This window comes from Urtica dioica, chromosome 9, assembly GCF_054948205.1.
Source record: "Urtica dioica subsp. dioica isolate 48M chromosome 9, U.dioica_male_clone48M_v1_H2, whole genome shotgun sequence".
NCBI lineage: Eukaryota > Viridiplantae > Streptophyta > Magnoliopsida > Rosales > Urticaceae > Urtica > Urtica dioica.
Window position 1 is genome coordinate 16449326 of NC_142764.1, and position 27793 is coordinate 16477118.

General features: G+C 34.8%; 1 protein-coding gene and 2 long non-coding RNA genes across 4 annotated transcripts; all 3 read right to left on the bottom strand.

The window, feature by feature from the left end:
- On the bottom strand, positions 1–27793 carry LOC149385328 (DELTA-urthionin-Uf1a-like). Of its 2 annotated transcripts, none has more exons than XM_089627592.1 (3): positions 27423–27793; positions 27261–27338; positions 1–336 (listed from the first exon to the last, which is right to left on the bottom strand). In XM_089627592.1, exons 1-3 carry the CDS (start codon positions 27649–27651, stop codon positions 239–241), a joined length of 405 nt encoding a protein of 134 aa, XP_089483718.1. In that variant the 5' UTR covers positions 27652–27793; the 3' UTR covers positions 1–238. The 2 variants fall into 2 exon arrangements, with proteins under 2 accessions (XP_089483718.1, XP_089483717.1); XM_089627591.1 differs by lacking the exon at positions 1–336 and adding an exon at positions 26832–27160 and having other exon boundaries at positions 27423–27778.
- On the bottom strand, positions 9964–11839 carry LOC149385329 (uncharacterized). The gene is made up of 3 exons (XR_016301172.1): positions 11703–11839; positions 10706–10769; positions 9964–10080 (listed from the first exon to the last, which is right to left on the bottom strand). It is a non-coding gene; the product is annotated as an uncharacterized LOC149385329 (long non-coding RNA).
- LOC149385330 (uncharacterized) lies at positions 17775–19650 on the bottom strand. Its single transcript, XR_016301216.1, has 3 exons — positions 19514–19650; positions 18517–18580; positions 17775–17891 (listed from the first exon to the last, which is right to left on the bottom strand). It is a non-coding gene; the product is annotated as an uncharacterized LOC149385330 (long non-coding RNA).

The following is a 27793-nucleotide window of genomic DNA, read 5'->3' on the forward strand; positions in this document are numbered from 1 at the left end:
TTTAAAAAGACACATTACTCTTTATTCGGATATCAAGTTGAAGGACATACAATCTAGGATCGATAACCTTCTATGGCACAAACACAAGCAGCTAGCACGAGCTTGAAGCATATTACTTTTGTCATACATAGATGACATTTATTGAAAGCAAAGAAAACGTCACTTCATCAGGAAAAGTACATTTATTTAGATGCTTCACTTTTACATGGCATCTCCGTCTCCGTGGATATATGCTTGTTTAGGCAATTTCAGATGCAGCAATAGAGTTCTTGGTGCAGAGAGCAGAGCAGGCGTTGTTACATTTCTCAATAGCTCCATTGATAACCTCAGTTGCGTCTTGTGAAATCCCAAAATTTCATCTCTTAATGACTTAATATTCTATTGAGGTGAATTGTTTTGTTTTGTTTTTGTTTTTGTTTTTTTTTTTTTTTTTTGGGCTATATGTTTATGTGCTTTTATGCATTACTTTTGTGTGGCATGTATTAGAATATTAAATAGGATTGTAACAATTCTTTTAATATATGTCAAGATGTATATATGTGCTATCATATATTGCATGAGGATTATATGCTTGCACGTTGAAATTTTTTGGGTGATTATATATATATATATATATATATATATATATATATATATATATATATAATATGTAAATATGTACTCCCAGAAAGTATAAAAAAAGAAAGTAGATATATGCTTTTTATGTGAGTTGATTAATACACATACGTACTCAATATATTACAGTATAGTGAATATAGTGCATTAAGACAAACCATTATTTTGGTTCACGTAACGGATAGGTATAGAAAGTTTTGAAACAAAAAAAAAAAGAGAAAAGTCAAAAGAATTCCTACAGTGTATCGTTTCATATATCACGTTGGTGATATATTGATTGACAATTACTACTTTCTTATTCTTTGCTATCAGTAAATGAAATTTCCGTTTCTTATTACAAACAAAAAAAAAAGCTTGAAAGAAACTCAAGCATTGGTTTTTTTTCCTTCCCCATCTTTCTAAAAAAAAAATACCATCTTTTTACTCATTTCTCTCGGCTGACTTTTCTTTTCCTCTCTAAACCACAAATCACAAACCCTAATCACTAATTTCATCATTCCTCACAATCTTTCGGGTCCTGAGAATTGTTAAGGGGCATTTTTTTTCAGCCTTTTCCTAAGGTATTTCTGTGCTCTCACTAAGATGTGATAATGTGTTTTCTTTATATTATTTTTATTCTTTTGTCTTACGAACATCAAAGAAAAACATGGCTTGACCTTTATTTTTTTTACTGGTTGAAAAGAATTTATCACGTTTTTGTTTCAACGCTTCGTCATATGAAGTTAAGAACATTATTTTAATCTGGTATTTTTATACAAGAATGTGTGACATGTGATTGCTGCGTGTTTCAAATATCATGACTTTTGGATACACTGTTTTTATTCTAAAAATCTTTTACCATCGGTGCATAGAATTGGTTTTCCTCATAATTCAAACAGCGTGTTTGATTTTTATGAAATAGCTACAAAACGAATTTTTATTTGATATTTTTATACCTGAATAGTATGGATGTTTTCGGTATGTGTTTAAAATTTTATGATTTTTAGTTTTATGGTTTATTTTATAAAAAACATTTACCATCGGTGCGCATATAGTTTTACATTGATTCAATCAGCAAGGTCTTGTCTTTTTAAAAATATCTAGAAGATGTATATTTGAATGAAATTTTTATACGAGGTATTTTTATGTGTTTATATTATATGATAAAATTTTGATCAGTTTTTAATTAGTAGAACTATTTCTAAACTGAAATTTTGGACCAGTGCGCAGATAGGTTCCAGAAGTTTTTTTTAAAGCGTCTTTTTACATTTTATGCTTTTAATTTATTTCTGTTATTTGGGATCCGATTTTGGTCTTATCACTGAAGACTAATATGTTCAAATTTATGTTTTATAGTCTCTGGAATTTTTCCAGAAGTTTTTCTCTGAAATTATTTTTTTCCGGAACTCGAGGACGAAGGGTATTTTCGTCTTTTGACGTCCCTGTTCCTTCTCTGATTTTTTTTTTCCAGAAACTTTGTTATGTCTAGAAGTGTCTTCTAAGAACCTAATTCCTATCCGTTCGAATAGGTATCGAGCCGAATAGCTTTTCCAATCGTTCGAGAGTCTAAGAACTTTTCCCCGACTCAATAAGGTGATAATAATCTCACTACAATACGGATTAGTTTAAAATCAATTACGATGAGTGTGTGATCTGATTGATGGTGTGATATTATTATATGATTGATGGTGTGATATTTTTATATGCTTGTATATGTTATTGAGTGAATTCTGCTTATTATGTTATGTCTTGTTATGATGAGTTTCTGTATGAGTTTAGTACAACTTCTGCATCACATGTTCTATTTATTAGCATGTTTTATTATGTTTACGCCATATATCATCTTTGTATGTAACGCAAATAATCAAGTGATAAGATAAGTAAGAGAGTCGTACCGCCTCGAGCTACGGAGGTATTAAGAGAATTCTCTCGAGCCGACCTACGGGCTCATAAAGGGAGTTTTCTCATATGATATGTTTATTAGATGGTGCGAACTATGGGAGGTCGCAGCCCCGTAGTTCGTTTCCAAAGTGTACACTGAAATTGGTACGACTACTCTAGGGGCACCCCGAATAAAATATGATAAGATTTATGATACGAAAGACCATGATACCGTTAGAACTAAAACACTAATTAATCGGTCATGCATTGCATTACTCATCTTTTTGTGAGTTATAGTTATTCTCGCTGAGCGTTAGCTCATATTATGTGTATTCGTCCGTATTGTAGGTAAGCAACAAATAAATAAGTGAGGAGGGTGGATCATCGGCGTTCGATGGCTAAGGGGTTGGGTTGTGGTTCCGCGCACTTATTTAAAGACTTCCACTACGAAATTTTCTAAATACTCGGTTTGAGATGTTTATGCTTAAGATACTTTCCAAGTTTAATTATTTTTGCAAAACTGAAGTTGAATTTTTATGGTTTTATTTTCGTTGAATATTCCAACCATCTACTTTAGTTTGGAATTCCGATTTAAGTATTTCTCTTATATTCATCAAATATTTTTGTAAGATTTCAAATGTTGGTTATTTTCAAAGATTGTTCTATTTTAAAGTAAAAATTGGACCCTAGAGCTAATTAACTAGCCAATACAAATTTAAATTTTGAAAAATAATCAAGGTTTTATTAGTTTTGAAAAATAGCTATTAACATAAATTAACGAGTATCAAATATCCAAAATAGCTTTCAATAAACATTTCAGAATAAAAAAATTAAGTTATCAAACGAGTTGACCTAGACAAGTTTAATGACTCTTCATTTCGTAATTCTCTCTCTCGTTCTCTCTGAACAATTAGTTTGTCTTTTTCTCCGACTTTTATTCTTCAAAATGGCACTCGAAGGTTGCGTTTATGTAACAAACTTAACCGCATTAAGTCAAATAAACACAAACATATGGAAATTGAGAGTAATTTACATATATGTACTGACATTAATAGAAATAAACTTTAAAACAGAGTTTAAAAAAATGAAATTAAATATAATAAATCATTATAAACATAAATGGACTAAGATCCATAAATAATTTACAAATGAATCATCAAACAAAATCATAAATATTTAAAAAGAGTAGTCAATCCACTAGTACAAAATATAGCATCAGGTGCGACAAAAGTCGCACATGAAAGCACCACAATCGCACCTGAAAGTGTCATCAGGATTATAATTAAAAATAAATAAAAATTTCATTCGCCACGTCAGATTAATGAAATAAAAGAGAGGGAGATGCGACTTTTTTCCGAATTCCATTCGCATCAGATTGTCAAAATCAAAAGACAATTTGAGCGAATTTTTTCTGCTTCTGATTGACTATCCGATGCGACTAGTCGCATCTGATAGTCTTGCGCATCAGAAAATCAATTTTGTAGTAGTGATCGGCTAAGAGGCTGAATTTTTATAGTCTAAAAAAAATTATAAAACAAACACAATTAACAATAATAAAATCTGATTTTGAAGAAAAAATATCACTCTTTGTTGCGCTTGATAATTTTTTCATGTTGTTTTATACCAAATTTATCATCAATATCATATAAATGAATAAAAATTTGCATACATATACCGACATTAACATAAATAAACACAACTATAAAGTATTCATGAGCACCTGAAATGAATTTCAAAAGAATCCCAAATATAAAGCAAATCTTCCTTGTTGCCATGAGTATTCTTCCACACCGGCCATAAGAGCATCCGTGGCTTCTTCGCGAACCTCAACGTGTCCATATCGGCATCTTCGTGTCTAGTTGCGCAAATGATTCTTTGACGTAGGGGAGCAGAGCATCTGCAGCCTCCTTGTTGACCTTAACGTGTCTAGATCAGCCTCGCCGTGCCTAATCCCGTACCAAGAGGTCTTTGGCGACATCAATCCATCAAAGCATCCACAGTCTCCTTGTGAACCTTAACGTGTCTAGATCGGCCTTGCCGTACCAGGTTCCGCACTGAGAATTCTTTGATGACTGCTAGCGAGGGTTCTGTGCAGAAACCAAACATGGATCTCTTCTCTTCCAGAGGCAAGACCTCCGTCAAGGTGTTGGAGAGGGAACTTCGCAGTGGCAGAGCGAGAAGCTTTTTGAATTGCAGGCATCCACTAAAGCAAATATTGGAACATCTTCAACTTTTATGGTTGGGAATAGTCGCGACAAGTCAAGGCTAAATAGCCGTGACATTTGAGGCAAGTCATGGCTATTTCCAGTTTCAAATTTTTTATTTAGGCCGCCTAGTTCTCGCGCTTAGTATCTGGGAATTTTTCAATAGCCACGACTTTTGCCGCAGCTGGACATTGTATAAAATTTTACAGCAGCGACAACAGCCACGACCAGTCATGGCTCAATATAGATTAACTTCTGTATAAACTCGTTTCTTTCCTTTCTCACCATTAAATCTCTCTCTCTCTCTCTCTCTCTCTCTATTAAATCTCCACGACCATTATTCTGCGTAGTTGTGAGCACTATCCGCACCCCCGACATGAGCTTTTAACCTCTCTTTCTTCTTTTGCCAATTTGAATATCCTTTTCCAACAAAAGAATCAATACCTCCTTGATCTCCATTATTTTCTTTGTAAAGATAACAACGTAAACAAAAGAGTGCATCTTTTGCTATGCTATACTCCAACCAAGTAGGATAGTCTTGAAATCTTGATGGGTTGAATTTTCTAGGTTTCGTTCCGAAAAGAGTTTTTGGAAAATCATGATTGTGTGGTTGGCAAGGGCCTTTTAGCATGTACCTTCTACGCATATCATCATTGACATTAGGATGATAATTCAAAATCGGAATCCTTAACCCCGGATCGGTAGCGAGCTCTTCTATGTTGACCTCAAATCTTCACTTCTCTTCTTTGCACTTTTAGCGTGTTCTTCCATTAATGTCGTTGTTGAGTCTACTTTTCTTTTGAAATATCTCTCCATATCTATACTCATCAAAAAAATCAACACCAAATGATTAGAGAAAAAAAAAATTCATTTGAGACTTTCATTAAACACATAGTATGCATTAAAAGATTAGAGAACTCTAATAATAAAAATACAAAATGAGCAATGCGCATATGAATTATATATTAAACATTTACCTTGTTAATGATAACAAGAAAGGAGAAGAGTTGAAATGAAAGAAGTGTATGGTTGCTATTTGGAGTTTTTTTTAACATTGAAGATGAAAGAAGACTTGTTAATGAATATTTATTAATATGCATTATTTAATTTTTTAATAATTATAATTAAGCCTATTAATTTTTTTTGTCCCGAGCCAGTGGGGACCCGTGCACCCGCTGGTCCCCACGTAGCTCCGCCCCACACTTCTTTCCCAGAATCGGATGAAGTCGGGTGATAGTTTCGTCTTCATCAGGACTGAAATGGCCTCTCCTTGGACCAGGTCTCAAATAATTGGCCCACCTCAATCTGCAACTTTTCCCACACCTTAAAAGACCAATCGACACGGTGATTTATACAGAAAGAGTAAGAGAAAATGACGGTAAAAGTTCCTAAAATTTCCAAAAACATCTAAATTAGTCCCTAATCTTTTTTTTAACGGTAAAAGTTCTTAATGTTTAGTTTTCCTAATTCCGTAGGTCCCTAACCCCGATATGATGTTAGCGAAAAACGTTAGTTTTGTCTGAAAACACATATTAAATCATAAATTAAACAATTAAATGAAAAAAAAAACAACAAAAAGAAAGGATTTGGAAAACGTCCGAGTCAGCGCAGATAGTCCTATTCTCAACTTTCGCATCGCAGCTGTTCGACGAAATGTCTGACTCAAAGCTCATGCCTCTGAGCTCGTCGAACACGTCCCACGTCTCATTAAATCTCTCTCTCTCTCTCTCTCTCTCGCTCTCTCTCTCTCTCTCTCTCTCTCTCTCTCTCTCTTAAATCTCCACGACCATTATTCTGCCAACCACCACCACCGCGCACCACCATAGTGACAACGATCACCACAATTGCGCACCACGATTGTGACCATGCACAACCACTCCTCCAATTGACCACGACCACTGCGACCACGCACCACCACTCCACCAATCGACCACAATCCCTATCAATGCAAAAAGCTAGATATTTCACCCCTAAATCAGTACGACCAACGCTAAACACCACGTCCATGAAAAGGCCCAAAATTTAACGAATAGAAATTTGACCTCCGCGTCGTTCAACCTCTCTCTCTCTCTCTCTCTCTGATTTCTCTGTCTGACCATATTGGGTGTGTCTGTGTTCATGAATGTGTGTGTAAACACACTCTGTATTCTTGAATGGGTGTGAATGTTTTCGTGAATGTGTGTATGTGTTTCTCTATGTGTCTATGTCTGAGCGTATGTATGTTTGTTGTGCGTCTGATCCCCGCTCAGCAAGCTAGCCACAACTCAGACATGCTTGAGACCAAATAAAATTTCAGCAAGCCACAACTCAACGACATGCGATTTACGTTCTCACTCACTCTCTCTCTCTCTCTCTCTCTCTCTCTCTCTCTCTGAGGATGATAAAATGAGTTCCGAGTTTAAGACTGGCGTGGCTAAGTTCATTGATCTTGCTCGTAACCAATACCCAATTTAATAGTCAAAGGAAGGTCAGAGTTCCTTGCAAGTAGTTCACCAACACAAGGTACCAGCTCATTGGAATTGTAGAAATACAATTAATTCTAAAGGGATTTACAATAATTTACACATGCTTTGTTCATTACACCGAAGAATGGATTCGGTTGGTTATTGAACAGTCCACTACCGATCGAGATGGAAGTGGATGAGGAGGGATGCACAATGCTTTGTATGACATCATGGATCACGATGATCTTGACGATTTTGAAGAACCGTCTACGAGTGAAGAGTGCGTTCACAATCAAATGAAAGACCACCTCACAGATCTCGAATCATAATATTACCCTAGGCGCAAAGAATTTTCATCGTTGGAACTCCTTGTTTCAGTGATGCATATAAAAGCCATGAACAAGTGGACAACGAAGTCGTTTACCAACCTATTGAAGATTTTATAGAGGTCTCACCCGGCTGAAAACATAATTCTAGAAACGCACTACCAGGTGAAAGCAAAGCTAAACGTTTTGGAATGATATATCATATGATCGATGTATTCCAAAACGATTGCCCATTATTCTGGAAAGAACACTAGAACGTTGATTTATGTCCAATTTGGGGCGAAAGTAGGTGGAAGGTGAAGAAGGTCAAGAAGAAAATTTCTCAATTAATTAATTTAAGAGTACTTAGTCCCGATGAAGTATATGTCTATTAAAAAATTTCTCAATTAATTAATTTAAGATTACTTAGTCATGATCAAGTATGTCTATTAGTTCAGCTTAATATTTATACTACACAGACTGTCAAAACTTCATCCTAACCATAAATATATCTTTCTCATTATTAATCTTAACTTATAACAAATATTGTCATATGTCATGATATATTACATATGAATTTATGTCTCATGCATAGCATATCGTGATAAAATGTTTAAGGTTTAAAACTGATGAATCCTAAATTTTCAATGAATAAAACGCTCGTAATGATATGATAATGGTTTTCATAATGTAAAGATTGGGCGTTTGTGTCTAGAAGACGCAATGGCAAGAGGCGCGGAGGACTGACGTACCCATCGACGAAAAATATTTTACGAAATGAATGACTATGCTAGGAAGGTCCCTTATATTTTCCTTTCATGACGAGGACAATGAGTTTGCTTCGGCTGGAGTATTGAGTGGTTTACGATTTCATGGTTTAATTTGTACTATGCTCCCTCTAGCATAGAACAATGAATCCAATGATTTTTTTATCACTTGCGTTTTTATTATATACATATATAATATATACTATATATTATAAAATAAAGTAAAAAAATAAGCTAGGGGAGGGACCGCCCTATTTGCCCTGCGCCTTGGGCCCTTTATTAGGTTATTAATTAATATGCATGTCTGTTCATGATAAATAAATAAATAAAATATTTTTTTACAAGAAAAAATGAGGATAATTGGCCTCTCCTTGGACCAGGTCTCAAATAATTGGCCCTCCTCAATCTGCAACTCTTCCCACACCTTAAAAGACCTATCGACACAGTTATTAATATAAATAAAAAACAGACTAATATACCGAAATCAAACAGAATTTAATAACTGGACGTCTTATTGCAACAAAGATACAAATATCCCACACACACATTATCATCAGTTAGTCTGATCAAGTACTACGTCCCCATGAACAAACATAAAAAGAGAACTAAAAAAGAATCTCCGAAACGAAGCGCTCGATAGATTGTAAATGTTTTACTTTTATGAAACTAAAGATAATGAATATTGTTAAATCATTTCATTTTATGTGGACCATTCTATTCCGTGGAAATGTAGCTAGCTGGCATATAACGATTTATACACTAGCTAAATAAATGCATCCATACATATATATTTATATATATTCTTTTCATTATTTAACATAAGAGTTGGAAAGTGATCTGTAAACGCTTAAATGACTGTGCAACATATATACATATTTTATGTATAAATAATATATATATATATATATATATATATATATATAAGGTAATCTAGATGCAAGCAACGTTTGGTAAATTTTGTAATCTAATCATTTACAAAACTAAACTGTTAGAAAATATCGAAAATACTCTTATATAACATAAATCATAAAAATCAAATAACTGAAATGAACTGAAATAAACCCAAAAAAACTTGATATCGCAACTAATTGGACTACAAGAACGGAAAGAAAATATTATGGAATAAATCAAGTTAACGTGTATTAAAACTGCATCAAAACGTCGGCTACATGTTTATGTATAGCCGATTTTAATAAAGGTTAATGTAGTAATTTGTTAAATGATTAATAAAATCACGTCATCATTTGTGTTTACATTTGAAATGTAAATGAAACGTTGGTTAGATTGCAATACTAACTGTTAATCTCGTTTTTGGATTAGCACTAAGAACCGTCCATGGTTCGATCTAGGGCCGGATCCTATGACCGCACGTAGGTTGGGTTTGGTGAAGTTCTTCTCTTCTTCGGATCTTTGGGTCTCCGGATCCTTGAGTTTCCGGGTCTTTTGTGTGACGACCGACTTTTCGGACCGTCATACTAAGCCTAATTCTTTTACTTAAAAAAAAAGTGGATAATAATTTTTTTTTTTAAACATCGTTTCATAAATATATAAAGTTTAGATTTTAAAATAAAAACAACTTTGAAAATAACCAACACTTGAAATCTTACAAAATATTTAATGAAGATAAGAAAATTACTTAATTCGGAATTCCAAACTAAAGTAGATGGTTGGAAAATTCAACGGAAATAAAACCATAAAAATTTAATTTCAGTTTTGCAAAACTAATTAAACTTGGAAAGTATCTTAAGCATAAAAAATCTCAAACCGAATATTTAGAAAATTGCATAGCGGAAGTCTTTTAAATAAGCGAGCGGAACCACAACCCAACCCCTTAGCCATCGAACGCCGCTGATCCACCCTCCTCACTTGTTCATTTGTTGCTTACCTACAATACGGACGAATATACATAATATGAGCTAACGCTCAGCGAGAATAACTATGACTCACAAAAAGATGAGTAATGCGATGCATGATCCGGTTATTAGTGTTTTAAACTCTAAAAGTGTCATGGTCTTTCGTATCATAAGTCTTATCATATTTTATTCGGGGTGCCCCTAGAGTAGTCGTACCAATTTCAGTGTACACTTTGGAAACGAACTACGGGGCTGCGACCTCCCATAGTTCGCACCATCTAATAAACATATCATATGAGAAAACTCCCTTTATGAGCCCGTAGGTCGGCTCGAGAGAATTCTCTTAATACCTCCGTAGCTCGAGGCGGTACGACTCTCTTACTTATCTTATCACTTGATTATTTGCGTTACATACAAAGATGACATATGACATAAACATAAATGAAACATGCTAATAAATAGAACATGTTATGCCAAAATTGTACTAAACTCATCATAACAAGACATAACATAATAATCACAATTCGCTCAATAACATATACACGCACATAAGAATTATCACACAATCAAACATATAACACATATCAACCAATTCAGATCACACACTCATCGTAATTAATTTTCAACTAATCCGTATTGTAGTGAGATTATTCTCACCTTATTGAGTCGGGGAAAAGATCTTAGACTCTCGAACGATTGGAAAAGCTATGCGGCTCGAAACCTATTCGAACGGATAGGAAAATAGGTTTTAATAATCACTTTTGGACGTACTAAAGTTTCTGGAAAATCACAGAGACGGGACTCGAAAGTAAAAAGACAAAAATACCCTTTGCCCTAGGGTTTCGGCAAAACAAACATTTTAGAGAAAAATTTTGGAAAAATTCCAGAGGATAGGAAATAAAAGTTTAAACATTTTCTTTTTCAGTGGCAGTGCCAAAATCCGACTCCAACATGACGAAAACTAATTTAAACATATATTGTCTAAAAATTGGGTTTTAGAGAAAACAGGACAGATCTGAGCGCTGTTAAAATAAATACTAACAAAAATACTTCCAGTTACAGAAAACTCCTAATGATTTTTATATACAACAATAACAAACATATGTGTCTCGTATAAAAATTTCATACCAAAATACGATATGCAAGTATTTTTTTAAAAATATAAAACCTCGCTGTTTGAAACAGGAATAAAGCTTCGTGCAATAATTGTAATTTATTTTTAGAAATTAAATCGTTAATCCAAAAATTACAAGATTTTTAGGACATACTAAAAACTTGTGGAATATTCTGGTATAAAAATTCCAAATCACCATTCCTTTGTTAGCTATTTTATTTTAAATCAAAACCTTGCTGTTGAAACAGAAAACAAAAATTATGCGCGCTGATCATAATTGAATTTTAGAAACAAAACGGTTTGTCCAAAAATTATGAAATTTAATATACATATTATTAACATCTTGATTATTTCGGTATAAAAAAATCAGACTAAAATAATATGCGTAGCTAATAATGATTCATATGTTTTCTTACTGCCTAAAATTTGACAAATACAACACGGTTAAGACTATATATATATATTTTTTTCTTCATAAATATATCATACCTAACAAAAATATGAACACCATAAGAGAGACCAGCAAAAATCTGAAAATACCTTGAGGAAAACGTGAAAGACTGCTCTTAATTCTTCTTAGAACCACAAATTAGGCGATATTAAGTCTTTGGGTTATTAGGGTTTGTCTTTACTGATAGGGAAAGGTATATAGGGGAGATAGAGAGATTCTACGAGAGAGGGAGGGAGAGGATTTTTGAAAGAAAAAGAACTACTTTTGATTCATTTTTTTTTTTGAAAAGGTTGTAGCAAAGGCCTAAATAAAATCGGTAGAAAAGGAATACTAATTGCTTCCTTAATACATAGAATCTATTAGCTTTAATTGTAAAAAAAAAGAAACATAAAAGTCAACTTTTGCTGCTAGGAACATTCTCTATCCGTAATACCTATATGCATATATATACATTTCATATACACACAAATATTAAAGCGGTAAGTCTACACAAATATACCCATGTATATAAAAAAAAATTAAGACATAAATGTATATATTTCCTCATTCTTTTCGTCGGTTACAGTAATTGCAAAGTATCCCACATTTAAAAAAAAAGAAACTTAAATGTATATATATATATATATATATATATATATATATATATATATATATATATTTACATATATATTATCTCTTAGCTAATTTTTTTTCTTTACCGCTTATATATATACTTAGAAAGTATGTTCTAATGGTAATATAAAACAGCCAAACGTGTATGAAGACCTATATAATATCATCATACATATTTAATATATAACTATATACATATATACCCATAACGATCTTTCATATATATATATATATATATATATATATATATAACTTATATTATATATATATATATATATATATATATATATACAGATGTATATATATACACCTTAAAAATTCAATAATTTTTTTTTTTTTTTTTTATATTTCCCGACCTAAAAAAATAGCTCATATCAATCAACAGCGGAACAAGCTAAAGCATATATAGCAGTAGCACATAATAAACAACTCATAAATAAAATTTACATACACCAAATTTTAAATTCTGAAATGGCTAAGTTTCGGGGTTTCACAATCTCCCCTACTTATTAGAATTTTCGTCCCGAAAATTAACAAGAAGAAAACGTGAAAATTTTTACTTGAACATATTATACTTCTAAGAAAAGGTCGGGATAACGCAATTTCATATCATCCTCGCGCTCCCAAGTGGCGTCTTCGATTTTATGATTCCACCAAAGTACCTTGACTAACGGAATCACCTTGTTCCTTAGGATCTTTTCTTCATGATCAAGAATTTTTACTTGCTTCTCTTCATACGTCAAGTCTTCGTGTACTTCGATAGGCTCTTGGATTAGCTCATGATTTGGATGGGACAGGTACTTTTTAAGCATCGAGAAGTGGAACACATTGTGCACCGATGCTAACTCGGGTTTCGAAGCTAGACGATAGGCTACATTTCCAATTCTTTCTATGATTTCGAAAGGGCCAATGTACCTTGGGCTCAATTTTCCCTTCTTGCCGAAACTCATCACCCCCTTAAGAGGTGCTACCTTCAAGAACACGAAGTCTCCTACTTGAAATTCCAGTGGTCGCCTCCTGTTGTCAGCGTAGCTCTTCTGTCGGCTTTGTGCAGTTCTCATTCGATCTCGTATCTTCTTAATGGCTTCAGTGGTGTCTCGAATAAAATCTGTCTTCTCTACGCTATTTTCTCCGGATTCGAACCTGTGAATCGGAGATCGACACTTTCTACCATAAAGAGCTTCATATGGGGCAACGCCGATTGAAGCTTGGTAGCTATTGTTGTATGAGAATTCAATAAGTGGCAGCCTCTTATTCCAACTCCCACTAAAATCCATGACACATGCTCGTAGCATATCCTCTAAGGTCTGAATAGTCCTTTCGGATTGACCACTCGTCTGTGGGTGAAAAGCGGTACTGAACTCCAATTGCGACCCCATCGACTTTTGCACACACCTTCAGAAGTTAGAAGTGAAACGACCGTCACGATCTGAGATGATGGATAAAGGAACGCCATGCAGTCTCACTACGTTATTAACGTATAGTTCAGCCAACTTCTCCACGGAGTACGTGACTTTTATCGGTATGAATATGGCGGATTTGGTCAGATGATCCACCAATACCCATATAGCATCATAGCCCTCAATTGTCTTAGGTAAACCAACCACAAAATCCATTGTGATTTGTTCCCATTTCCATTCAGGAACCTCGATTGGTTGTTATTCTCCAGCTGGTCGTTTATGTTCGGCCTTCACTTTTTGGCAGGTAAGACATTTACTGACGAACTTAGCAACGTCGCCCTTCATTCCGTTCCACCAGAAGTGGTCTCGGAGGCCTTGATACATCTTCGTGGAACCTGGGTGAACTGAAATGGAGTCTCATGTGCTTTGGTCAAAATCTGTCTTCGTAACTCATTTTCGTTGGGTACACAGATCCTTCCATTGAAAAAGAGTACATCATTCTCTGCGAGAGAAAATTTTGACTCCTGACATTGCAGTGCATTGTCCTTCAGCCTTGATATCTCAGGATCACGTCCTTGCGCTTCTTTGATTCTCTCAAAAAGATCTGATTGTAAGGTCATGTTGGCTAATCCCCGTGTGACAATTTCAACCTCCAAGTTGTTGATTTCGTCAATGAGTTGAGGAGATAATGCATGCATCATCGATAGTCGAGCCTCAGCTTTCCTACTTAACGCATCAGCTACCACGTTCGCCTTTCCGGGATGGTAATGGATACCACAATCGTAATCCTTAACCAATTCTAGCCACCTTCTTTGTCTCATGTTCAACTCTTTCTGAGTGAAAATGTACTTTAAGCTCTTATGATCGGTAAATATCCCACACCGAACACCATACAAGTAGTGTCTCCAAATCTTGAGGGCAAACACCACTGCGGCTAACTCCAAATCATGAGTAGGATAATTCCTCTCGTGGTTTTTGAGTTGTCGTGACGCATAAGCCACGACTTTGCCGTTTTGCATTAACACAGCACCGAGACCTGTCTTTGATGCATCGCTGTAGATAGACAAAGGTTCTTCACTTTCAGGGACTATAAAGATTGGAGCGGTGGTGAGTCTTCTCTTCAACTCGCGAAAACTCTGTTCACACTTCTCGGTCCACTCATACTTCTTATCTTTCTTTGTGAGGGCGGTGAGTGGAGCAGCTAATGTAGAAAATCCTTCCACAAATCTTCTATAGTAACCTGCTAGACCGAGAAAACTCCTTATCTCTGTCACACTTCGAGGTGGCTTCCAATCATTCACGGATTCTATCTTGGCAGGATCGACGGAGATTCCGTCTTTAGAAACCACGTGTCCGAGAAAATGCACTTTATCCAACCAAAATTCACACTTCGAGAATTTGGCATACAGTTGATGTTGTCTCAGCGTCTGGAGTGCAACTCGTAAGTGTCCCTCGTGGTCTTCGGCGCTCTTAGAGTAAATCAGTATGTCATCGATGAAGACGATAACAAACTTATCCAAGACGTCGCTAAAGATCCTATTCATCATGTCCATGAATGCTGCTGGAGCGTTAGTAAGTCCAAAAGGCATGACAGTGAATTCGTAATGACCATAGCGGGTGCGAAAAGCTGTCTTCGGGATATCGTCTTCCTTGACCCGTAATTGATGGTAGCCGGATCGCAAGTCTATCTTCGAGAATACCTTCGCCCCCTTGAGTTGGTCAAACAAGTCATCAATCCTTGGAAGAGGATACTTGTTCTCGACTGTCACTTTATTTAGCTCTCGATAGTCAATACACATGCGAAAAGACCCATCCTTCTTTTTGACAAATAGAACAGGTGCTCCCCAAGGTGAATGACTAGGGCGAATAAATCCCTTATCTAACAATTCTTGAAGTTGAGATTGTAACTCCTTGAGCTCGGCAGGAGCCATTCGATAGGGTGCTTTGGAAATTGGACTTATTCCAGATAGCAACTCGATTGCGAAAGAAATCTCACATTCGGGCGCTAAACCAGGGAGATCTTCAGGAAAAACGTCAACATATTCCCTCACCACTAGCACATCTTGTGGTTTTGTTTCGACCTCTTTCGTCTTGTCCACCACAGACGCTAGGTATCCATGACACCCTTTACTCATCAATCTCTTAGCTTGCAAGGCTGACACCATCATCTTTGGTTTCTTGAGTGGTCTTCCTACAAAGGTGAACCTCTTCCCCGTCACCGGTTTGAAGGTTACTCTTTTTCGCCGACAATCGATCACTGCATTATTCTCCACCAAGAAGTCCATACCCAAGATGGCATCAAAGTCTTTCATTTCTAAGACAATGAAGTCACTCTTTAGCTCTTGTCCACTTATAATTATCGATACCTCTTTGAGACAATATTCCGATAATAACATATCGCCAGACGGTAATGCCGTCCTGAAAACCTTCTTAGTTTTCACTACACTATCGCCTAATCTCCTAGCCAGTTCTAACGAAATAAAGCAATGCGTAGCACCAGAGTCAAACAATACTAAGGCATCAAGGTGAGCTATAGGAAGCTGACCTGCTACTACATTCGAAGAGCTGGCTAAGGCATCGGCGTTGGTGTAGGCGTAGATACGAGCTTGAGCTGGTGGTGGCATTTGGGTGGATGCAGGTGCTTCCAAACGACCCAAAGAGATTTGTGGCCCTTCTAGTGCGGTCGGCATGTAGTTGAGTCGCCCGTTCTGATTCTGAGGCTGGTACTGTCCACTCTGAACAAAATTCGGCTTCGGGCAGTCCTTGAGGAAGTGACCCGGCTGACCACACTTGAAGCAGGTCACGGTCCCTCTCCGGCACTCTCCAGGAAGCATCTTTCCACAAGTCTTGCATACTGAAAAATTTGTTCCCTCTACCTTGACCTTGTTGTTGGCGTTACCTCCATTACCGGGATAAGTCCTTTTCTCCCCATTCCCATTTCCATGGGGTTGCGTTTTGAAGCCTTGATTGTTGTAGTTAGTTTTGTGGCTACTTGGTCGATTTGGCTTTTTATTGGTGTCGGGACCCTTGTTTTGAATTTTCTCCTTTTTCGAGCCTTGTAAAACTGAGTTCGTTCCTCCTTTACTTGGATCATGTGGTATTCGGTACTCGTAGGATTTGATAAAATCTAAGATGGTGGAAGATGGGTTACTTCCCTTTAACAATGGATTTATTCCGAAACAGCTCAAAACACCCTCATCCTTTTGCATCTTCTTCCCTTGGTGTATTTTGTTCCTCGATTCCTATATCTTAGTTTCTTGAGCTTTGAACCGATTGAGTGAAGTGGTGTTTGGAACCACTAGCTTTGGTCAAGCTATCAAGGCATGAAACTAAGATAGTGCTCTTAGTAATCCTTTAGAAGTACCAACTCAACTGAGATCACACTATTGGTATTTCTATTTACACTAAAAAAAAAAAATATTCTTCACATATTGCCGTAGAAGATTTCATTTGAACATGAAATAAGACATAATCATAACGTAAGATGGCATCTTGTAAGCCATTGAAAAATTCGTAAAAGAAAAATGTATAAATACAATCGGAATGGAGGTAATAACATCTTATAAATAAGGAAAAAAAAAAGAGCGGGGTTTTGTTTGGTAAGGACCACGATCCAATCATCCATAAAATAGACAAGTCTTTGGTTGTCAATAAAATAACGAAAACATCTTGACTTCTAGCTCTTCCGTAAACTTCACTACTAATTTCATTTCAATAATAATAAAAAAAAATTGCAACTAAAACATATTAAGCTTACTTGAGTAAGGGGGACAGCCGTGCGATCGAATAGCGAAAGGGGGTCGTAGGTTCGTTGCTCTGATACCAACTGTGACGACCGACTTTTCGGACCGTCATACTAAGCCTAATTCTTTTACTTAAAAAAAAAGTGGATAATAATTTTTTTTTTTAAACATCGTTTCATAAATATATAAAGTTTAGATTTTAAAATAAAAACAACTTTGAAAATAACCAACACTTGAAATCTTACAAAATATTTAATGAAGATAAGAAAATTACTTAATTCGGAATTCCAAACTAAAGTAGATGGTTGGAAAATTCAACGGAAATAAAACCATAAAAATTTAATTTCAGTTTTGCAAAACTAATTAAACTTGGAAAGTATCTTAAGCATAAAAAATCTCAAACCGAATATTTAGAAAATTGCATAGCGGAAGTCTTTTAAATAAGCGAGCGGAACCACAACCCAACCCCTTAGCCATCGAACGCCGCTGATCCACCCTCCTCACTTGTTCATTTGTTGCTTACCTACAATACGGACGAATATACATAATATGAGCTAACGCTCAGCGAGAATAACTATGACTCACAAAAAGATGAGTAATGCGATGCATGATCCGGTTATTAGTGTTTTAAACTCTAAAAGTGTCATGGTCTTTCGTATCATAAGTCTTATCATATTTTATTCGGGGTGCCCCTAGAGTAGTCGTACCAATTTCAGTGTACACTTTGGAAACGAACTACGGGGCTGCGACCTCCCATAGTTCGCACCATCTAATAAACATATCATATGAGAAAACTCCCTTTATGAGCCCGTAGGTCGGCTCGAGAGAATTCTCTTAATACCTCCGTAGCTCGAGGCGGTACGACTCTCTTACTTATCTTATCACTTGATTATTTGCGTTACATACAAAGATGACATATGACATAAACATAAATGAAACATGCTAATAAATAGAACATGTTATGCCAAAATTGTACTAAACTCATCATAACAAGACATAACATAATAATCACAATTCGCTCAATAACATATACACGCACATAAGAATTATCACACAATCAAACATATAACACATATCAACCAATTCAGATCACACACTCATCGTAATTAATTTTCAACTAATCCGTATTGTAGTGAGATTATTCTCACCTTATTGAGTCGGGGAAAAGATCTTAGACTCTCGAACGATTGGAAAAGCTATGCGGCTCGAAACCTATTCGAACGGATAGGAAAATAGGTTTTAATAATCACTTTTGGACGTACTAAAGTTTCTGGAAAATCACAGAGACGGGACTCGAAAGTAAAAAGACAAAAATACCCTTTGCCCTAGGGTTTCGGCAAAACAAACATTTTAGAGAAAAATTTTGGAAAAATTCCAGAGGATAGGAAATAAAAGTTTAAACATTTTCTTTTTCAGTGGCAGTGCCAAAATCCGACTCCAACATGACGAAAACTAATTTAAACATATATTGTCTAAAAATTGGGTTTTAGAGAAAACAGGACAGATCTGAGCGCTGTTAAAATAAATACTAACAAAAATACTTCCAGTTACAGAAAACTCCTAATGATTTTTATATACAACAATAACAAACATATGTGTCTCGTATAAAAATTTCATACCAAAATACGATATGCAAGTATTTTTTTAAAAATATAAAACCTCGCTGTTTGAAACAGGAATAAAGCTTCGTGCAATAATTGTAATTTATTTTTAGAAATTAAATCGTTAATCCAAAAATTACAAGATTTTTAGGACATACTAAAAACTTGTGGAATATTCTGGTATAAAAATTCCAAATCACCATTCCTTTGTTAGCTATTTTATTTTAAATCAAAACCTTGCTGTTGAAACAGAAAACAAAAATTATGCGCGCTGATCATAATTGAATTTTAGAAACAAAACGGTTTGTCCAAAAATTATGAAATTTAATATACATATTATTAACATCTTGATTATTTCGGTATAAAAAAATCAGACTAAAATAATATGCGTAGCTAATAATGATTCATATGTTTTCTTACTGCCTAAAATTTGACAAATACAACACGGTTAAGACTATATATATATATTTTTTTCTTCATAAATATATCATACCTAACAAAAATATGAACACCATAAGAGAGACCAGCAAAAATCTGAAAATACCTTGAGGAAAACGTGAAAGACTGCTCTTAATTCTTCTTAGAACCACAAATTAGGCGATATTAAGTCTTTGGGTTATTAGGGTTTGTCTTTACTGATAGGGAAAGGTATATAGGGGAGATAGAGAGATTCTACGAGAGAGGGAGGGAGAGGATTTTTGAAAGAAAAAGAACTACTTTTGATTCATTTTTTTTTTTTAAAAGGTTGTAGCAAAGGCCTAAATAAAATCGGTAGAAAAGGAATACTAATTGCTTCCTTAATACATAGAATCTATTAGCTTTAATTGTAAAAAAAAAAGAAACATAAAAGTCAACTTTTGCTGCTAGGAACATTCTCTATCCGTAATACCTATATGCATATATATACATTTCATATACACACAAATATTAAAGCGGTAAGTCTACACAAATATACCCATGTATATAAAAAAAAATTAAGACATAAATGTATATATTTCCTCATTCTTTTCGTCGGTTACAGTAATTGCAAAGTATCCCACATTTAAAAAAAAAGAAACTTAAATGTATATATATATATATATATATATATATATTTACATATATATTATCTCTTAGCTAATTTTTTTTCTTTACCGCTTATATATATATATATATATACTTAGAAAGTATGTTCTAATGGTAATATAAAACAGCCAAACGTGTATGAAGACCTATATAATATCATCATACATATTTAATATATAACTATATACATATATACCCATAACGATCTTTCATATATATATATATATATATATATATATATATATATATATAACTTATATTATATATATATATATATACAGATGTATATATATACACCTTAAAAATTCAATAATTTTTTTTTTTTTTTTATATTTCCCGACCTAAAAAAATAGCTCATATCAATCAACAGCGGAACAAGCTAAAGCATATATAGCAGTAGCACATAATAAACAACTCATAAATAAAATTTACATACACCAAATTTTAAATTCTGAAATGGCTAAGTTTCGGGGTTTCACATTTTGATCTTCCACGTTCATTGTGTTCTTCGCGTTCTTTGTTGAGTTCTCGAGTCTTGGTTTCTTTGAGTCTTCAACCCTTTGAATCTTCCACGTTCTCCGTGTTTTTCACATGTTTGTGTTCTTCGTGTTCATCGTGTTCTTCGGATCTTCAAGTGTTCGGGTCTTCGGATCTTCGAGTCCCCGAGTCTTTGGATCTTCCACGTTCTTCGTGTTCTTCGCCGGGTCTTCGAATCCTCGCACCTTCACCTAACCATAAGAAAATGTGAATCTAGAGGGACGCGGAGGGTTTTCCCTTGGCGCGTGCTCCGACGCTCAACATTAGTCGTGTTGTATTGTGTTCGTAGTGAACGATTTGTACTCGTCTCTATGTGTTCTAGAGAGAGATAGAGAGAGAGAGAGAGAGAGTTGTAGTGTGATTTTTGTAGAGTTTTGACAAGTTGAGAGAAACTTTCCTTGTGTTGTGAATGAGTGGGGTCTTTATAGGAGCCAAGAGTCTGGTGAAAAGTACTTGATTGGTTGGTGGAGATGGCCGGGTGGTCTTGACTGAGTGAAGACAGCCGAGTGAAGACGACCGGGTGATATTGGCCGAGTGAAGACGACCGGATGATCTTGGCCGAGTGAAGATGACCGGATGATTTCGGCCGAGTGAAGATAACGGGGTGATCTTGGCCGAGTGAAGATGACCGGGTGGTCTTGGCCGAGTGAAGATGACCGGGTGATCTTGGCCGAGTGAAGATGGCTGGGTGGGCTTGGCCGAGTGAAGATGACCGGGTGATATTGGCCGAGTGAAAATGACTGGGTGGTCTTGGCCGAGTGAAGATAACTGGGTGTCTTGGCCGAGTGAAGATGACCGGGTGATTTTAACCGAGTGAAGATGGCCGGGTTGTCTTGACCGAGTGAAAATGACCGGATGGTCTTTTTTTTGGCCGACCGGTGGTCATTTTCTTTGGCCGATCGGGTCATTTTTGTGGTTTTGTCTTGATGATTTGTCAAGAATTCTCGCTTGAAAATATTTTTTGAGAGTCTCTTTTGAAATACATTTATGAGTGTTGACTCGGAGCTTGGCGCGTGAATTTGCTTGTGGGCTTGGACCTTGTGTATGGGGTTGATGTGTCGTTTTTTTGCTCTCGGGGTGTTATTTACACCATGTGAAAATAACGGCATAACACTAACGTTTCAAATGGATTAATCTGTGTAATTTAGACTAAGGCGGGGCTAGTCTGCCAAGAAAAAAAATTTAGGGGAAATTGATTTGTAATTTTATAAGGTAAAAAAAATGCACCGTGCTGTTGAACATAGGAGAAAAGTTTGTTGTCTTCATCTTTAGTCCAAACCCCTTTCCTCAATCCATCATTAGAAGTACATGATGTCTTTCCCATAGCTTTGTATGGAAAGAGCATATACGGAGAAATAGATCTGAAATAGAAACTCTCCAACTATGATTATGCTGGTGTAGGATACATAAATGTGTGCGCAAGTGGAAACAATGGACCACTAAACTAACCTGTTACAATTATTGGTGACAAAATTTGGCTTTACTGCATTGATTCCTATTATTCATCCTTTCCTTAATTTGCTTACCTTGAAAAATACCTACTGTTCATTTTTGTTCATAAAAATTTACTTTTCATTCGAATAACCCATCCATAGTTAAAAAATTGGAGATTACATGTGTTAATCGCATTTTTGGATTAGCACTAAAAATCGTCCGTTGTTCGATCTATGGCCGCACCCTATGACCGCACGTAGGTTGCATTTGGCGAAGTTATTCTCTTCTCTTCATGTTCGTGTTCTTCGGATCTTTGGGTCTCCGGATCTTTTGAGTTTCTAGGTCTTTGGTTTTGACACTTTGTAATTTTCAGCCCTATGAAGACCTAAATGGTATACCCTTAATCGACAAGTAATTTAACGAACTTCTTTTTTTCTTCGCAGGTCATTAACTGAGAGTTTAAGTCGAGTATTTTTTTTTCTTTTTTCAGATTATTCTGCTTAAGTTGAGCTCGCTGCACAATGAAAGAGCGGTGTGACCTTCAACGTTCAAACTAGGCATATAATTTTAAGTACTAAATATATTTTGTTGTTAGAAAAATATCTTGTCCACATAATTTGTAGAATTGCAAGAAATTCTTGATGTATAGTTACAGTTATCATGATTTTATACTAATGAGATCAAGTAACTTGTATTTTGATTTTTTAAATCTTATTTAAATGGAAATAAAATTGTGTATTTCAAAATTAACAAAATATATTATTAATCAAAGTAGTGATAAAAAACTAGATACGTAAACACTTCATAAAATTAAAGTACTCGTATTGTATGACTACAATAATATTGGTAGTCTATAATAATATATAAATTATTTGAATAAAATAAAACTACTATCTGTAATCACTATATGTATAAATTGTAGTCAAATGTTTTAACTACAATTTTTTTGTTTATAAAAACTACGACAAAAACTGAAGTCTTATGTAGTGAAAAGACTCCGATATGATAGATGTCAAAACAAAAACCGTAGTCATAGATTAAATACTACACTTGAAGGCTGTAGTTGATAAACTTTTTTGTGGTAGTGTCACGACAAATATGCATATACGTTGCAGGTATACAACCTGTGACTAAATGATTAGTATGAACCAATGGTGACGATGGTAAAATGTTGGGTTGTGATTTCCACTCACAAAATAAAAACTTTTGATAAGCATTATATTTATAATGCTCAAACCATTATTTTGTCAAAATAAGAACCTTTTTTTTTGTTCTCTCGGAGTCCTTCCGGTATAGAGAATCAAATGGAACGTGTCTAAAGGAATTTTTTTAGGTCTTGTGATTTTGTTTGAATTTATTAAATATTAGTGTTTCCTGTACCTCAGGTCTAATATTTTTTTTTCAATAATTTTTTTTATAAAATTAGTTTTTATTCTTATTTATAATATTATCGAAAATAATTTTGGTCAACCGAAATAAAACTTCCATGGAAACTAGGAAATGTAGTGGTATGGGTTTATATTTATTTTAACTCCTTTGTTTATTGATAACATCTCACGAAACCTGGGTGTTACCATAGTTGTGCTCATGACGTTGTGTTTAGTTTTTCAACTAGTCCATACTCTTTATAATGGGATAAGAGAACCACGTCTTAACATATTGATCCCAACAAACTGTTATTAAGTTTCGTAATCCCAACACCACCTCGTAACTGTATGCGAGAAAAAAAAAAAAAATGGTAGGATGTGTGAAATATATAGTAAACAAAAGGTCGAGAAGAATATTTAAAAAGACACATTACGTACTCTTTATTCGGATATCAAGTTGAAGGACATACAATCTAGGATCGATAACCTTCTATGGCACAAACACAAGCAGCTAGCACGAGCGTGTAGCATATTATTTTTGTCATACATAGATGACATTTATTGAAAGCAAAGAAAAGGAAAAGTACATTTATTTAGATGCTTCACATTTACATGGCATCTCCGTCTCCGTGGATATATGCGTTGTTACATTTTTTCAATAGCTCCATTGATAACCTCAGTTGCGTCTAGTCAGCGAAACATATATAATTTACGTTTACGTTTTACTATATATATATATATTTTTTTTTATTACTTACGTTTTTATTATATACATATATAATATATGTATATAATATACATATACGTATAATAATCATCTTCTCAAGGCTCGTTTACGTTTTATTATATATTTTTTTTATCACTTGCGTTTTTATTATATACATATATAATATATGTATATAATATATACTATATATTATAAAATAAAGTAAAAAAAATAAGCTAGGGGAGGGACTGCCCTATTTGCCCTGCGCCTTGGGCCCTTTATTAGGTTATTAATTAATATGCATGTCTGTTCATGATAAATAAATAAATAAAATATTTTTTTAAAAGAAAAAATGAGGATAATTGGCCTCTCCTTGGACCAGGTCTCAAATAATTGGCCCTCCTCAATCTGCAACTCTTATCACACCTTAAAAGACCTATCGACACAGTTATTTATATAAATAAAAAAACAGACTAATATACAGAAATCAAACAGAATTTAATAACTGGACGTCTTATTGCAACAAAGATACAAATATCCCACACACACATTATCATCAGTTAGTCTGATCAAGTATACTACGTCCCCATGAACAAACATAAAAAGAGAACTAAAAAAGAATCTCCGAAACGAAGCGCTCGATAGAATGTAATTGTCTTACTTTTATGAAACTAAAGATAATGAATATTGTTAAATCATTTCATTTTATGTGGACCATTCTATTCCGTGGAAATGAAGCTAGCTGGCATATAACGATTTATACACTAGCTAAATACATGCATCCATACATATATATATATATATATATATATATATATATATATATATATATTCTTTTCATTATTTAACATTAGAGTTGGAAAGTGATCTGCAAACGCTTAAATGACTGTTCAACATATATACATATTTTATGTATAAATAATATACATAAGGTAATCTAACAAGGAATGCGGCCAACGTTTGGTAAATTTTGTAATCTAATCATTTACAATACTAAACCGTTAGAAAATATCAGAAATACTCTTATATAACATAAATCATAAAAATCAAATAACAGAAATGAACTGAAATGAACCCAAAAAAACTTGATATCGCAACTAATTGGACTACAAGAACGGAAAGAAAATATTATGGAATAAATCAAGTTAACGTGTATTAAAGCTGCATCAAAACATCGGCTACATGTTTATGTATAGCCGATTTTAATAAAGGTTAATGTAGTAATTTGTTAAATGATTAATAAAGTCACGTCATCATTTGTGTTTACATTTGAAACGTAAATGAAACGTTGGTTAGATTGCAGTACTAACGTTTCAAGTGGATTAATTAATTTAGACTAAAGTGGGACTAGTCTGCCAAGAAAAAAGTTTAGGGGATACTGATTTGTAATTTTATAAGGTTAAAAAAATGCACCGTGCTGATGAACATAGGAGAAAAGTTTGTTGTCTTCATCTTTAATCCAAATCCCTTTCCTCAATCCATCATTAGAAGTACATGATGTCTTTCCCATAGCTTTGTATGGAAAGAGCATATACTGAAAAACATATCTGAAATAGAAACTCACCAACTATGGTTATGCTGGTGTAGGATACATAAATGTGTGCGCAGGTGGAAACACTGGACCACTAAACTAAGCTGTTATAATTATTGGTGACAAAATTTGGCTTTACTGCATTGGTTCCTATTATTTATCGTTTCCTTAAATTGCCTACCTTGAGAAATATCTATTGTTCAATTTTGTTCATAAAAATTTACTTTTCATTCGAATAACCCATCCATAGTTCAAAAATTGGAGATTACATGTGTTAATCGAGTTTTTGGATTAGCACTATGAATCGTCCATTGTTCGATCTAGGACCGCACTCTATGACCGCACGTAGGTTGGATTTGGTGAAGTTTTTCTCTTCTCGTCGTGTTCGTGTTCTTCGGATCTTTGGGTCGAGCATATCTTTTGAGTTTCCTGGTCTTTGGTTTTGACACTTTGTAATTTTCTGCCCTATGAAGACCTAAATGGTATACCCTTAATCGACAAGCAATTTAACGAATTGCCTTTGTGGTAGTGTGACGACAAATATGCGTATACGTTGTAGGTATAGAACCTGTGACTAAATGATTAGTATGAACCAATGGTGACGATGGCAAAATGTTGGGTTGTGATTTCCACTCACAAAATAAAAACTTTTGCTAAGCATTATATTTATAATGCTCAAACCGTTATTTTGTCACAATAAGAACCTTGTTTTTTTGTTCTCTCGGAGTCCTTCCGGTATAGAGAATCAAATGGAACGTGTCTAAAGGAATTTTTTTAGGTCTTATGATTTTGTTTGAATTTATTAAATATTAGTGTTTCCCGTACCTCAGGTCTAATGTTGTTTTTCAATAATTTTTTTATAAAATTAGTTTTTATTCTTATTTATAATATTATCGAAAATAATTTTGGTCAACCGAAATAAAACTTCCACATGGAAACTAGGAAATGTAGTGGTATGGGTTTATATATATTTTAACTCCTTTATTTATTGATAACATCTCACGAAAACCTGGGTGTTACCATTATTGTGCTCATGACGTCGTGTATCGTTTTCAACTAGTCCATACTCTTTATAATGGGATAAGTGAACCACGTCTTAACATATTGAGCCCAACAAACTGTTATTAAGTTTCGTAATCCCAACACCACCTCGTAACTGTATGCGAGAAAAAAAAAATGGTAGGATGTGTGAAATATATAGTAAACAAAAAGTCGAGAAGAATATTTAAAAAGACACATTACGTACTCTTTATTCGGATATCAAGTTGAAGGACATACAATCTAGGATCGATAACCTTCTATGGCACAAACACAAGCAGCTAGCACGAGCGTGTAGCATATTATTTTTGTCATACATAGATGACATTAATTGAAAGCAAAGAAAAGGAAAAGTACATTTATTTAGATGCTTCACTTTTACATGGCATCTCCGTCTCCGTGGATAAATGCTTGTTTAGGCAATTTCAGATGCAGCAATAGAGTTCTTGGTGCAGAGAGCAGAGCAGGCGTTGTTACATTTCTCAATAGCTCCATTGATATCCTCAGTTGCGTCTAGTCAGCGAAACAGGTTTCATATAATTAGAATAACAAAAAAAAAAAAAAGTGAATAGAATACGAACTTTTAAACTAGGAAAAAGGGTTGGGGCTTTACCAGAGTCTTGGAGAGTCGTCATGGCACCGCACACGGAGAATCCACAGCCCAACTTGCAGTATTCATTGACAGCGTCACCTTGAGTCAAAGCACATGAAAATGAAATCTCTTGCAGAAACTTCATTTAGTAATTAAAGAAGCGAAATGAGAAGTTTTTTTTACCAGTGTTTTCGAGAGTGCTCCTCTCCCAACCAGTGGGACATCTTGCAGTAGTAACGTGTCTGCATCCACTCAGTGATGCACATCGGCTTTGGGAGCCTCCTGCCAAACGACAAGTGTTATAGATATTTCTGGCAGTGGTGGATGGGCAGCAGCTCCTTGCCTCAACTTGAATCTGTCCCAGAACAAGGCTCAGCAAGAGTAGGGTCACAGCAACACTCTTTCCTTCCATTGTCTCTTGACTACGTAGTGCACTATTGAATCTTTTCTTACAAAATACCACTTTGTTTTTATGAAATGTTGATGAAACTAGACCTACCGATAACCAACTTATATAGTAGAGTTTCTACCATCCAAGCTCCACTTTCCACCAC

What these genes read in the sequence shown, in the direction of transcription:
- LOC149385328 (XM_089627592.1), bottom strand. Translation starts at nt 27,651, where the DNA reads ATGGAAGGAAAGAGTGTTGCTGTGACCCTACTCTTGCTGAGCCTTGTT. An exon ending in GAGCACTCTCGAAAACACTG is followed by an intron (nt 27,339 to 27,422) that starts GTAAAAAAAACT and finishes CTTTGACTCAAG; the next exon opens with GTGACGCTGTCAATGAATAC. An exon ending in GACGACTCTCCAAGACTCTG is followed by an intron (nt 337 to 27,260) that starts GTAAAGCCCCAA and finishes GGATTTCACAAG; the next exon opens with ACGCAACTGAGGTTATCAAT.